Source organism: Marmota monax, unplaced genomic scaffold (assembly GCF_021218885.2).
Source record: "Marmota monax isolate L192 unplaced genomic scaffold, Marmota_monax_Labrador192_F-V1.1 WCK01_AAM20220418_F8-fsc00016, whole genome shotgun sequence".
NCBI classification, from domain to species: Eukaryota; Metazoa; Chordata; class Mammalia; order Rodentia; family Sciuridae; genus Marmota; species Marmota monax.
Window position 1 is genome coordinate 24,605,227 of NW_026695209.1, and position 15,591 is coordinate 24,620,817.

Below are 15,591 nucleotides of genomic sequence, written 5' to 3' on the forward strand. Positions count from 1 at the left end.
AATTTGTCATATCTCTGGTTGTATATAAAGTATATTCACACCAATTCATGTCCATCACATTCCACCGTCCTTGCTAACCCCCTGCCCTCTCCCTTCCCTTCCCACCCCTCTTCCCTATGTAGAGTTTATCTGTTCCTCCCATGCTCCCCCTCCCTACCCCACTATGAATCAGCCTCCTTTTTAAAAGTTCTAACACCTCCCAATATTGCTATAGGCTGGAGGCCAAACCTTTAACATACAAGCCTTTGTGGGACACTTAAGTTAAAAACTACAACACTGGCTATACCAAAGAACAGATTTCCAATGTAGATGAATCAACTTTGTAATGAAAGAAGATGCTATCTTGAACTCTTAGGGAAGAGAAGTACCAGGCTTCAAAGCACAGATTTAATATTGTTAGGGCTAATTTGGCTGGTGAGTTTCAGTTGAAGATCATTTACCATTTTGAAAGTCCAAGGGCCCTTAAGAATTATACTCAATCTGCTCTTCTTGCTTTATCAGTGTAACAACAATGGATGACAGCATGTCTATTTACAACAAGGTTTACTGAATATTTTAAGCCCTCTCTTGAGAACCACTGCCTGGTAAAAAATATTCCTTTTAAAATCACTGCTCATTAATTGTACTCATTTACCCAAGAGCTTTGGTAGAGAACCATATGATGAGATTAATGTTTTCATGCTTGCTAACATAACAACCATTCTGTAGCCCATCATTCAAGGAGTAATTTTAACTTTAAAGTCTTATCATTCAAGAAATATATTTTATAAGGCTTTCTGCTGTAGGCAGTGGTTCCTCTGATGAATCTGGACAAAGTAAATTGAAAACCTTCTAAAAAGGATTTAGCATTCTAGATGCCATTAAAAACATTTGCAATAAATGGGAGGAGGTCAAAATAGCAACATTAATAGGAGTTTTGAACAGGCTGAATCTAACTTATGAATGAATTTGAAAGGTTCAGTACTTCAGTAGTGGAAGTAACTGCAGATGTTGTGGAAAGAACAAGAGAACTAGAATTAAACTTGGAACCTGAAGATATGACTACATTGGTACAATCTCATGGTAAAATTTTAATGAACGGAGAGTTGCTTCTTATGAATAAATAAAGTGGTTTCTAGTCAGGTTGTAGAAGTTGAGGTAGGAGGACTGCTTGAGTCCAGAATTTCAAAGTCATCCTGGGCAGCATAGGAAGACCCTGTCTTGAAGGAGGAGGGGGAAAATAAAAGGAAAGGAAAGAATGCTTTTTTTTTTTTTAATAAAAAAATTTTTTTTAGTTGTCAATGGACCTTTATTTTATTTATTTATATGCAGTACTGAGAATCAAACACAGTGCCTCACATATGCTAGGCAAGCACTCTGCCACTGAGCCACAACCCCAGCCCCCAAAGAGTGATTTTTTGAGATGGAATCTATTCTTGTTATAATGCTGCTGCCATATTTGAAATGACAACAAAGGATTTAAAATGTTATGTAAATGTAGTTGACAAAGCTAGGTTTGAGGGAATTAATTCCAATATTGACAACAATTCTACTTCGTGTTATACCATGTGATATATTTTGATAGGTAAAATGCTATCAAGCAACATTACATGCTACAATGACCTCTTTTCTGAATGAAAAGGAGAGCCACTTGATGTGGCAAACTTCATTATGGTCTTATATTTAAAAATTGCCATAGCCACCTTACCTCTGCAACTACTGACCTGATCTGTCCAAAAACCTTCAACAGTGAGTCATGACCCTCACATCAGCAAAAAGAATGAACCACTGAAGTCTAAGATTATCATTAAAAATTTTTAGCAATAGAAATATTTTTTCATGGGCTGGGATTGTGGCTCAGCAGTAGAGCGCTCGCCTAGCACGGGCGGGACCCAGGTTCGATCCTCAGCACCACATAAAAAAAATAAAGGCATTATGTTGTGTCCATCTACACATAAAAAATAAATATTTAAAAAAAAGAAATATTTTTTCATTAAGGTATGTACATTGATTTTTTGTTTGTTTGTTTCTGTAATGCTGGGATTTGAACATAGGGCCTTGTGCATGGGAGGCAAGCACTCTACCAACTGAACTATATACCAAACCCTATACATTGATTTTTAGAATACTGCTATCACACACCACACTGAGTATAGTATAAACATAACTTTCATATGTATGAGGAAACCAAAATATTGTGTGACTGGCTTTATTTTATGATTTGTTTTATTTTGAACTTAATCATTTCCTATCTATGCCTGTACTATTGTCAGCAAACATCTTTAGGACTAAATTCCAGGGATTGTTTCAAGTGCTTTTCTTTCAAGAAGCAGCTATTATTATTATTTTTATATTGTAGCTAAAACTGAGGTATTGAAATACTAAGTAATTTTCCCAGGATTACACATCAAGTAAATAAATGTTGGAGCTAAGATTCAAATTCATATGATGTGATTCTACACCCTCTAGACCATGAAAGTGTAAAGAGAGTAAATATTTTAGGTTCTCACCCATAATGTCTCTATTGCCACAACTTAATTCTGCCTTTGTAGTGTGAAAGCACTCATAGTCAGTATGTAAACAAATGGATGTGACCATGTCCCATTAATACCTTATTTATCTGAATTTCAAGTAATATTTACTTGTCATAAAATTTTTTTCTGACTTTTGAAAATACCTGTGCCTGTGAAGTTTTCTTCCATGAGGACTAGATAAGTTTATCCCTAAACATTTATTTCATGCTTTGCATGAGTTAGTAAATGACATTGAAACATGACATTTCTACTTCTACATATAATCTAGAGTTTTCCTTTGATGATTTTGGCCTTTTCCCCAAATGCTTCATGAGTTTCCTGAATCTTTCCCTCATGCAGAAATAGCTAGACCATTTTTGTTTTGCCTTTATTTACTTATTTATTTACCATGTGTATTTTTCACATCTAAATATTATAGTTGAGTTGGGTTTTATTATTGAAGTAGCTAGTGGTGGAGCATACACAGGTCCACATTCATCTTCACATAATGTAAACAATAATTCTACATTTTTGCCATGGTTCAGATTTAGTTGGAGTGTCCCCCGAGTCTTTGTGTATTGAAATTTAATTCCCATTATGAGGACTTAAGAGGGTAGAAATTTAATTAACTATGATTCTTAGGGGTGGGGCCTTTGGAAAGTGATTTGGATTAGATAAGGTCATTAAAGTAGAGTCTCTATAATTGAATCTAGACAGCTTTATAAAAATGGAGAGAGACAATACAGACACACACCAACCATGCATTCTCCCTCTGTCTTGCCATATGATGTCCTGTGATTTAGTCAGCTTTCTGCTGTTGTGAGACAAATGCCTGAGAAAAATCAACTTTTGAAAGTTGTATTTTGGCTCAACAGTTTCAGAAGTTTCAGTCCATGGTGGACTGATATACAATGTGGAAAGGTGTGGTAGGGCAAAGCTCTTCATCTTATAGCAGATGGCAAGCAGAGAGAGAGGGGGAAAGAGGGAGGGAGGAAGGATAAAAGGGAGGATGAGGGTCAGAGGAGAAGAAGATTTCTTATGAGAGAAGAAATATCCTTCCAGGAAACACCACCAGGGACCTACTTCCTCCAACCATGCCCTAGGGTCTGTAGTTTTTACTAATTCCCAGTAGAGCCATCCAGCTGTGAATCACTCAGTGAGTTAACACAGGGTTGAGATCAGAGCCCTCATGAGCTAAACACATCCCCAAAGCCTCTCTTCTGAATATTGGGGATCATACTTTCTTTTTTTTTTTTTTTAATTGTCAATGGACCTTTTATTTATTTATATGCAGTGCTGAGAATTGAACCCAGTGCCTCACACATGCTAGGCAAGCACTCTAGCACTGAGCCACAACCCAAGCCCTGGAGACCATACTTTCAACATCAAACTTTGGGGACATTCCTCCAAAACAAAATACCCTTGGTGACCTTCACCACATGTGGCCCTTAGATCTTGCAACCTAAGAATCATGAGCCAAAATAAACCCCTTTTCCTTATAAATTAGCCTGCCTCGGGTGTTTTGTTATATTAACAAAAAGACTGATACATTCTCCTCCATATTTTGATTATTTATAAGGTCATATTGATCTTCATACTAATTTCTAAATTTACTGCTTATCACTAAACATATCATTTCCACTAATAACCTTTATATAGCTTTCTCCTTTGTAATAAATTGGTTCATCAGTTAATATGATTTATTCAATATTATGATATAATCTCACTGTATTCTGTTTAGTACAAACAACTTCCTCATATTTTGACATGGTATTATAGAGATACATGCAAGGAGAATAGATGTACAGAAGAGACATCTTCTATAGGTGTATGTTTGAAGAGAGGGAGTTTGTCATGTTCCTAGGTGAAATCATGTAAGCATGATCTCGAGGAAGTTATAGATTGGAAGATCTGAAAGTACGTAAGTATTTTTTAAAGAAATGGAGAGAAGTTTCTTATGGTTGGAGATCATAAACATTATGGTAAAAACTTAGTGTATAAGGACAGATTTGGCACAAAAAGGTTCTGATATTGTGATAAGAAATATGGGTTTTTTTGTAGATCAGTGATCTCAAATCCTAACTAGAACAGGAAGAGAAAGTAAGAAGTTAAATAGACAGTGTATTAAAGAAGTAAGAGAGGTGGATGGAGACTGACAAATTGAAGGGGCGTGTTCATGCCCTGTTCGCCATTGCTTCTCAGCTTACTCTCCTAGAAAAATACAAGTCTTGTGTTTTAAGGTTTCTGTTTTTCAAAAACTCAAGAGAAATCTAGGTTGATTAGAAATATCACAATTTAAAAATATTGACAACCAGTTAAAATGCTTTTCAAATGCATTATCCATACAAAACCAGTGTGTCCTGTGAAGCTCCATGCGTTAGATGGTACAGTTTAAACAGTAGTTTGTAATCTCTTAAGTAGTGCAATCATTTTCATGTTTTAGGGTGATAACAATGGTAGCTGTGTTGAACATGGATTTTGGGCAAGTGTGGAATAGCTGGAGTGGAGACGGGTACAATAGAACTTTAAAGATGAGAGAGATGTGAATTATTAGTAGTATTTTATTATAATGGGAATAGATAAGGTTCCTCCCATACATACTAATAGTAAAATAAATACAAATTGATCAGTAATGAAAAATAGTTCTCATTTTCATCCCTTATCCCTAATCTTTGTTCACCCTATGTAGAGGCAACTGGTTTTACTAGGTTGTAGGGTACATCTGAAGGTAATCTGACAGTGTTTAATCTATATGTGTTAGTGTGAATGTTCCTGCACAAAAATAATGCACAGTTGACCCCTTTCTCTGAGGGGTACATCCAAGACACCCAGTATACACCTGAAACCTTGGATAGTAACAAACCTCATACATACTTTTTTTTTAAAAAAAAATATGTCTGCATGTCCTACAGTGTTGTCATATAATATCAGAGGTATTCGGTCTTTCTGTTTTGTCTCCAGGTACCTCTTTGCATCAGTACTTTTGTGCTTTGGGGGCAATTAAGTAAAATAAGGGTTACTTGAACGCAAGTATTGCAGTAACTTGACAGATGATCTGATAACCAACTATTAAGTGACTAAGGTGCAGATAGCATATACAGTATGGATATAGGGGATAAAAGGATGGATGATTCATGTCCTATTTGGGACAGAATGAGACAGTGTAAGATTTCATCATGCTACTTGTTTTAGTCGAATTTTGCATCACTGTGACTTAAAGAACAACTTAGAGAAGGAAATGTTTATTTTGGTTTACGGTTTCAGAGGTTCAGTCCATGGTTGGCTGATTCCATAGCTCTGGACTCAAGATGAGACAGAATATTATGATGGAATGGTGTGGCAAGGAAAAAGCAGCTCAGAACATGGCAACCAAGAGGCAGAGAGTGAGCTCTGCTCACCTGGGACAAAATATAAACCTCAAAAGCATGCCCCCAGTTACCTATTTTTCCAGCCACAACCTGCCTGCCTACTGTTACAGCCCTGTTAATCCATTCAAGTGGCTGAGTCCATCTCTTAATCTAATCATTTCACCTCTAAATATTCTGAGTTTTTTGGGTTCACTGTGTATCCAAACCATAACAGATTGTGGTACATAATTTAAAACTTAAATGGTTTGTTTCTGGGATTTTCCATTTAATATTTTGGACTATAGTTGATCGTAGAAAGCAAAATTGTGATAAAAGGTACTATTTTAATGAATATATGTCTGCATCTTTGTTTAGCAATATATCTTAGGAATTTTTCTTTATTCATATAAAAGTAACGTATTCTCACTACCATTTAGATTGTATTTCATTGTATAGATATGGTTATATTTGATTTATTCAAGCCCCTATTGTGGATATTGAAGAGATTTCTAGTCTCTTTTTACAAAAAGGCATATTTGATGTATATCCTTGTATGTATGTGTGTTAGTCAGTTTTCTGTTGCTGGGACAAGTACCTGAGAAAAGTAACTTAGAGGATGAAAGATTTGTTTTGGCTCACAGTTCCAGATTTTAGTCCATGGTCAGCTGTCTCCTTTGCTTTGGGCCTGAGGTGAGACGAAACATCATGGTAGAAACACATGGCATAGGAAAGCTGCTCACCTCATGGCAGCCAGGAAGCACAGAGCAATCTAGGAAGGAGCCTAGGAGCAGAAATGCCCTTCCAAGATGCTGCTCCAGTGACCTGCCTTTTCTAAGTAGGCCTCTTCTTTTACTTTCCACTACCTACCATTAATGCTATCCAGTTATGAATCCCTCAATAGATTAATCATTGATGACTTTGGAAACATCAAGATCCAATCCATTCCCCAAAACCCTTCTTATGAACTTGTTGCATTGAGGACTAAACCTTCAACACATGAAACTTTGGGGGATATTTCAGATTTAAACCACAACAATATATCATTGAATTTATGTGTTGTATATTCGGAGAATGAAACTCCTAAGTGAAACTGCTAGATTAAATGGTATGTTTGTGTTTTAAATTCTGATGATTTTAATGCATTTCTTTTAAAAGCGGTAGTACCATTTACTTTCTCTTCCACAAGGTATCACAGTGTGCTTCTGTATACTGGAGCCATCATAGAAGACATTGACAGTTTTATTTTTATAAACAGAATAGGAAAAATGGATTTTTGTCTTTTTAGTTTTTTTTTCATTTAATTGTGAATAAGAGAGCATTTTTACATATTTGGAAAAAAGTCTACTTGCCTGTACTTTCTGTGAAATAATTTTCTCTCCCAATTTTCTAGTGTGCTGACTTTAAAAAAAAATGGTTTATTGAAGCGTTTTATTAGGAAAATCAGCAAAGATTATTTCTTTCTGTATCATTTTTACTTTTAACTGTTTTTAATTTAAAACTATTCTCATAGTTACAGCTCCACTTTAAAGTTTCAGTCTTTATTAAAGATTTATTTTTATTAAAGGCAAACATTTATAATAATAACATCTTAGATATTTCTAGTTGAGTATATGGTAAATGAATTAGAATCTATGATTTGGAAAGGCCAATCATTTGTATGCATTACTTTAGGATTGTCAAAAATATTAAGTAATTTTATAATCTTCTATGTTCATGATTCCTAAATAGTGCATATTTTTTTCTTTATGACATCATGAATTTTTAAAAAGACATAAAGTATTTAGTAACAGTATTTGAGCAGTTCTGCTATAAGTTGGATAATCCAGGTAAGCCTAGAGTCTGAGGAAAAGTGCTATTTACTTGATATAGTTGGTAATATATATTCTCTAATATAAATGTTGGCTGAGAACTTCAGGGTGACTCTTGCTTTATGCTGTTGTGTCAGTTTTACCCATCCCTTGTATCCTTCTGAAAAATTTTGAATTTTTTCTTAGGGCCCATTATACTAGAGTAGAGCTGAACTTTTATGCCTATTTTGGATTGTCCTGCCATGCATGGTCATCATTTTTACGTCCCTCTATTCCATTAAATTTGATTGCAGTTGTGGATATTGGTGGGCATAAGTAATATTGTAATTGTTCCATTCTATAGCAGCTTTAGTATTTTTTTTTGTATATTTTTTTAGGCTACCTCTTTTAAAATATAACTGAAAACATAATTTGAATTATAAATGATAGTTTTTTCTAAAACCAGATGGTTTAAAATAAAATGCTTAGCATTAGACAACTATTATCACTTGATATTCATCTAAACTGGATCAAAAACTCAAGCAATGAAAGTTATCATTCATTTATTCTTTCTAGGAGTTTCTTTGAGTTGCTGCTGTTCTTTGGAAGAGATGAGTTTTATGAAGAGCCCCTAAAAGATATTCTTGGATCATTCCAGGTAAAACATATTTTGTCTACATTTAGTACACATTTATTCTAGCCTAAAAATGGTTTATTGGTTATTTATTGCTTGCAAGTTTTTATGATCACTTAGTTGATGGTGTTTAAGACTACTGACAGATAAAGAAAGATCTTAAAATTAATTTTTAACTGTTTTCCAAAGCAGTTCATAGCCAAGATTCCAGTTCCACATTTGCTAGATCAGAGCTACTGTCCTTGTAGATTCTGATGCACATTTGGGCATATATCTCACTTTTTATTGCTGCAATATATAGAACTTAACCATGGTGAAAAGCATTTTTGGCTGGAATAGAAGTAAAGTACTGATTGTTATATGCCCTTTTCCTTTAGCTATACCTTGATTTTCTCATCTCAAAATAACCTTCCTAGCAAAGCTTTTCGCTTTTTTTTTTTTTTTTAAGCATCTGGTGTAGGAGAGAATAAATCCAGATAAAAATGACAGAATATTTCAAGATCCCTCCTGTAGACGAAAAGAATATTTGATCTTTTTTATCATCTACCTGGGTAGCAACAAACTAGTTCGCTGGCTCACTCATGTGTCCTTTATCTTGACAGTACTTCTCCTGGCTGGAATAAAGGAAAATATGTTTTGAACTTCATCAGTGGCAGTCTCCAACATATTGTGTATATATTACTGTGGTGTTAAAATAAAAGCTTATGGTATACAGGAATATTGCTGTATTATATAAATCATTTTGGTATTTCTACTTCATCCATTCTTACCATAGTAGAAGATCAATATATCTGTTCTCATGGAACTCAAGATCTAATTAGAGTGTATATTCTAGTGTCTGGCACTTTGTAATTTTCCATTCCACTTTTCCTTTGACACTTGTGTTCTTGGCAACCCATTCTTGAACTTTTACTCAGATATGTATTGTTTCACCATAATGTGCCAGACACTAAGCTCTGGGGAAACCAGTAGTAAACAAAATAGAAAGACTCTCCATTATAGAGTTTAATTCTAATATAGGGAAAGACAGTAACACAAATCTTTGTAAATGAAGAGTATTTTAGAAAAGAACAATTAAGGAAATTAAGAGAGCGTTGACCTGGCAGTATTGGGGAAAACACAAATGAAATGTTTTAAATGGTGTGATCAGGAAATACCTCATGGAGGTGTCAACTGAGCACTGATAATGGGAACCACCTAAGTGTATTGGAGTTATTGAGAGACAGTATTTCTATTTTAAAAGTACAAAAACATAACATTTACAAAGGGAACAACATCCTTATTCTCTTAGAAGCAGGGTTTCCATTCTGTTATTAAAATAATCCCTCAAGGGAGAATTTGTGGTTTTCCACATTTTTTAAATTTTTTATTTCTTGCTCTAATCCCAGCTGAATTCTAAAGACTAAAACCTAACCTACTGCTTTAAAAAAAATCTCTGCCCCTTTTGTGGTTGTGACTTCTTCCTACTGTGAATTTCTTTTGAGTTTTCTAACTCCTACCACCTAGGAGAGGTTTCACCTTTTCTTCCCATTTCTTAGGGAATCATGCTTCATTTTCTAAATTGAGTTTACTGCCATTGTTGCTTCCTAGGCCTCCAACTCTGGAAATCTAGCAAAGGTCAACATGTAATCCATGTATACCTCCCTAAAACTTTGTATTGCTAAGCTTGAAAATTATCCAGTCTTTTGTCTGATCTTTGAAAAGGCAATGCAAATCCTAATGTCTGTCACCTTTTGAAAAAAATTCTGTTTTTTTTTTGATACCAGGGATTGAACTCAGGGGCACTCAACCACTGAGCCACATCCCCAGTCCTATTTTGTATTTTATTTAGAGACAGGGTCTGAGTTGCTTAGCGCCTTGATGTTTTGTGCTGGGGATGGCTTTGAACTTGTGATCCTCTTGTCTCAGCTTCCCGAGCCACTGGGATAAAAGGCATGCGCCACTGCGCCCGGCTGAAATATTTTTATGTACTGTACTTGTGTAAGTCTTACTTTTCTAAGTGATTCCTATCCATTGTTTGTAGAATTATACCAGATTAAGATGGAGTTCTTCTTTGTCTTCTATAAATGGGGCAAACACCTGTTGTTGATACTTTAATGTATATTAGATCACTTTAGGATTTTGTTAAAATTCAGATTATAATCAAATAGGAAAGGTATAATGTGAGGTAAGACCTGATAGTGTGCATTCTGACAAGCTCCCATGTGATATTGCTGGTGCCATTCCTGGACCATACGGAGTTACAGTATATTAATATTCTTTACAAGATTTGAATATACTTTCTTGTTTTTCCCTCCCGTATTTCAATTGTGAATATTCCAGCTTCACTACTCTGTCGTTTTGTGAGTTACGTAATTTCTGTAATGTTTTCCTTATTTGTAAATTGGTGATGATAATTGTACTTCATGCATAGTGTCACTGAATAGTTAGTAAAGTGCTTGATAGCATTCCATGCAAAAGACCATGTCACTGTTCTGAAGGTCTGTCTGATGCAGGATGTAGATTCTCAAGTCTTAATGCCTTAATTTCAGATTTTACAGTAAAACCAAAACCTAACTCTTAAACTTATTCTATTATTTTATCAATTTCGGATCTCCTAAAATCTGAGTTGTACAGTTAAGAATTTTTAATTTCTCTTTGAAATTTTTGTTTGCACTATTGCAAGATGAACTTTCATTCTTATAGCCAGATATTCCATTTCTTGACTTCTAAGTTTCTTTTTAGCTTTGATTTCTAATAAGTTTCTTTATCTCAACATAAGATGACACACTTCTCAAATGGTGAACCTGCCTCACGCATCATTATCATTAAAAAAAATCTTCTAGATACCCAGCAAAATTACATTGCAAAAATGAGGGGAAAAATCATTGTGAATTTTGGAAACTAGGATAAAGGCCTTTTGTAAAGTACTCAGACTTGAAAATCATATTGAGTGATGGTTCAAACAATATTTTGTTGACTGAATATGATAAAATAGGGAAGTATATGAGAAAGAGAAAAAAAGAAAAAGCTTTCAGGGGTATCCAGTGATCCCATCCCCCACAATTAGCATGTAACAGGGACTGGATGAAATAGCAGATCCTGGGGATATGGTATATGGCCAATCTCATCTTTGTTAGTGTTTCTGAAAAGTGTATCAGGAATATAGTAGAGACCCAGAAGCAGGAAATCCTAGTGTAACTGTTATACCCACATTAAAAACGGAATGTGTGGGTCTGCCTAAAAGACTTCTTACCATTGAGAAAATGAGAGTATGACCCAAATGAAACTCTGCCTGTTCTAATACTGAGGGATAGTCTTATGGGGAGGAGATGTGGTGAACTCCCACTGAAGCTTTCTGCTTACTCCCTTATATGCCACTGAATTAACAAAATTACTGTTGTGTATACAAACCTTGCTTTTTTCTCTTTTTTTGGATCTGAAGAAATTAATACAGACATTATTTGTCCACTAGTAAAACACCTCTCTGTTCTAAAAGTTCTAGATAAACATCACCAAAGAGTTGAGTGTGGTGGTGTAGGCTTGTAATCCCAGTGACTTGAAGACTGATGCAGGGAATCTGCAAGTTGAAGGCCAGACTTGGCAACATAGCAAGACCCTTCTCAAAATAAAAAACATTTTTAAAAAAGGGAAGGGGGAGAAACTCAGTGGGAGAGCAACCCTGGGTTAAACTCCAGTAGTACATACATATATACACACAGAGATGATTAAAGAGGATAAATACCACTTTCATCAGTTACATTGTAAGATAAAATGGTAAAAATTTTAAAAAGGATCTGTTATGTTCTTGCTGAGCTTAAGTTCAAATTATCTTCCATGAAGTTTTATGAACATGAAATATTGCATGGAGATAAAACTAGTAAATTGAAAGTGCTGTGAAATAATCTGTGAAAATTACTTTTTAAAAAATTTATAATTTTTATTCAGGCATATGTTTTTATAGTTTGCAGTTTTCAAAATAAAGAAAAGTTCCCACAGGATTTCCACAAAGGGGGACAAATAAGCTGGCAATAAACTCATATGGTAACAAATGCCAGAATAAATAAATAATATCTGTGGAGATTTTCGAAGGAAAAAAAACATTTAATAATACAGCTGCCAAGTCCTATAGTTTATGAGAGAGGTCAACAAAAATATATAGTTAAATAATTGGAAAACAAAGTGTCTACAGGACTTCTATCAGGATAACAAAGAAGCATCCTATATGATTAAACAAAGAATTTACAGTTAGGATCCTTACACAATAAAAGAAATGGGACTAACCTGAGGAAATAAGTAAGAGTTTGTAAACTATTATTATGACTATTGTGAAGATTGTATTAATGCCAACTGATTCTGGAAAAAATATAAATTGTTAAAAAAATCCCACAATAATCTGAAACTAAAGTCTCAGATTATAGTATTGACTAAATGGGGATAAGGAAGATAGGGAAGAATCAAGTATATTCTGGGGAAAGCTAAGCTGAAGTAACCGCGTAAAGTGGTATCCTTTGCTAAGTGGGCAGTGATTATACAGATACAAATAGGCTATAGAAGGATATAAGTCCCATTCCTGACTTGCTTTATTAAATATCACTGGAACATCCAAGTATTAATGACAAATAAATGGTTAAACTCATGATTCTGTTTGCATTTTCCTAATTTTTTTTAAAACCAAGAACATATATTACTTTTTTTAAGCAAGAGAAAAACAGATGTTAGGATTTTTAAAATTAATTAAAAATTAAAAGACTCAGATAGTGACTAAAATGTTAACCAAAACAGTAATCTAAAAGTGTTACTGATCCAGCTCTGCAAATGAGCCTGCCCTAATCTTTGAGAAAACATTATCCCCCTTACTTTGGGGTTATTGTATAAGTCAAAGTCAGAGATCTTTTTTTTGTTTGTTTTTGTTTTTGTTTTTCCCCAAACTAGAATTAGGCCTTAGTTAAGCTTTCTTTTCTTTCTTGTAACTTCATAGCATTTTTATCTTTGTGTCCTTTGGGTGAGTGAAAGGTGAGATGCCATCTTCCAAGCAGGAGTAGGCCCAAGGCTATCTTATTGTAATAGCATTGTAAGAGCAAAATATAATCAAAGGTTTGTGCAAAAGAGTTTAGTACTTACCTCTCATAGAACTACAGACTTGCCACTAAAAAGTAGACTATGACCCCTTTCTGGAGTATGTGGAAAAAGTTTCTTGAAGATTTAATTTGGCAAAGGCCTATTCTTGGTATTCAAAGCAAAACCTTATAGTGCTGATTAAAAGAATATAATCATATTAGCTTTATAGCAAGGCATTTGGAAAGAGCAGTTTCAAATATTTATATTTGAAATTTATATTTTCTTAAATAGAAGTTCTTATCTGTCTCTGCTCAAATCCATCTTGACTACATATGACTTTTCCCCTTCTTTTTTTTTTTTCTACCATTACCAAAGTACTAATCCACTTATATTCTCTCTCTGGTAGGCAGAGACTGACTTTCATCCCTTTCATACCAATACTTAGTAGTCTTAATCCCTTAGTCCTGATACGAATGTTTGCCAAAACAAACAATAAATACGTTCACAGTTATTTCTGATGTCTACTCATTCCTTTCTTTAAAAAGAAAAACAAAAACTAACCCCCTTTTAGAGATCATCCTTACTGAGCAAAAGTAAACATAAAACAATTAGGTATACTGTTTGAAACTATTTTAGTCCATTGGTTACCACCATGTACACTAAAATGGGACAGATCAATCAAGGTTGTTGGATAAAAATATCAAATATTTACTTAGAATCTACTTTGACAATGTGTAAGAAAAAGGGAAATTGAAATATGCTTAATTATGAGAAAAGTATAGGGAAAGGATTTCACTGTCTATGAAAGAAACATATTTGATTAGTGCACCATACGGTTAGCACTAGAAATGAAAAGGACTGATGATAAAATTGTTTACATTTTAAGTGGCTGGGGATGTATGTAGCTCAGTGGCAAAGCACTTGCCTAGCATGTGTGAGATCTTGGATCTGATTCCCAGTACTGCCCCACCCACTCCAAAAAAAGGTTTTGATTCTCAAATCATTTTAAGATTCTATTCTTTGGATAAACTTTGTTTGAATGGGTAAAGTTTGGTATTTTTTCATTGGCATAGTTAATCCTGCTTCTGTAATAACTGTATATCACACCTCAGAAATCTTTACACTTTGTGTATTTTAAAAAATAATCTATTTGAAAAAAAAACATCTTCAACTGTTAAACAGGTATAATTTGAGGAGGTACAAGAGGCAGAATTACTTCAGGGATGAAATTTAGAGTAAATAAATTTGAGATAGGTATGCTCAAGGAGCCAAGAGCAAGCCTCCCAAAATATATTTCCTACAATAAATATAACCTACCAGCATTAGTAGGTTGTATTTATTATAGGAAAGGCCAGTATACCCTGACACAGAAAACAGCAGTCATCTCAAAAAAGGATATTAAGCACTGTGCAGTTATTCACATATAATATCCAATCATAAAGGGAGATTTTATATTATTAGCTTCTTATAGTCTAGTGTTGTTAGGAGTAGGTATGTAAATTGCCTTCAAAATCAGTGATATGGTTAACACTTTGAAACTAGCTCTGACAACATATCAAGAATTCAGTATTCACCGAAAGCAGATTGTGTAAGAGTGTCCTAACACAAATAAGGAGAATTCTCAGCATATTAGTGCTTGAAGCAGTTTTTGTTTATCCAGATCAAATATACCATAGAAAATTTAAGCAGTAAAGAATGCAGGAGGTACCAAGTCCAGTCTCATTTTTAAATAGTGAAACAAATGACCAGAAAGATTCATACATTTTATAAAATTTATAGATTAAGTAAGTTGCCTAATTTCTAGCATAGATAGCAATGAGACCTGTTCTCTAGGTAGACTCCAGTGCTTTTTCTGCTAGGTGTTATGTCTTTTTGTTTCATATAGTGATTTTTAGGTTCAGTTTACTTTGGTGGTTGATTTTTTTTTTTGGTGTGTGGAGGGGTGGGTACCAGGGATTGAACTCAGGGGTGCTTAACCACGGAGCCACATCCCCAGCCCTATTTTGTATTTTATTTAGAGACAGGGTCTCACTGAGTTGCTTAGTGCCTTGCTTTTGCTGACTCTGGCTTTGAATTTGCAATCCTCCTTCCTCAGCTTCCCGAGCCTCTGGGTTGATGGTTGATTTTAAACTGCTCTCACAGGTGAAGAGAATGAGGATATGTTCTACTCTAAATCATAATACTCAGTTTAAAATACCTTTTGCCAGTAATTCAACAAGTTTTATTGAAATTTGACTAGGATATGTCTATCTATTCCTGAAATCAGTGGTTTGAATACTAACTTTCTCACT

The 15,591-nt window shown here is 34.5% G+C and overlaps 1 protein-coding gene across 1 annotated transcript in view; it reads left to right on the top strand.

The window, feature by feature from the left end:
- Znf654 (zinc finger protein 654) overlaps positions 1–15,591 on the top strand; it is a 78,836-nt gene that overhangs the window by 38,809 nt on the left and 24,436 nt on the right. Inside the window, exon 3 of the mRNA XM_046430536.2 lies at positions 8,203–8,284. Within this exon, the coding sequence (XP_046286492.1) occupies positions 8,203–8,284 (82 nt within the window). The remainder of the gene's footprint in view (positions 1–8,202; positions 8,285–15,591) is intronic.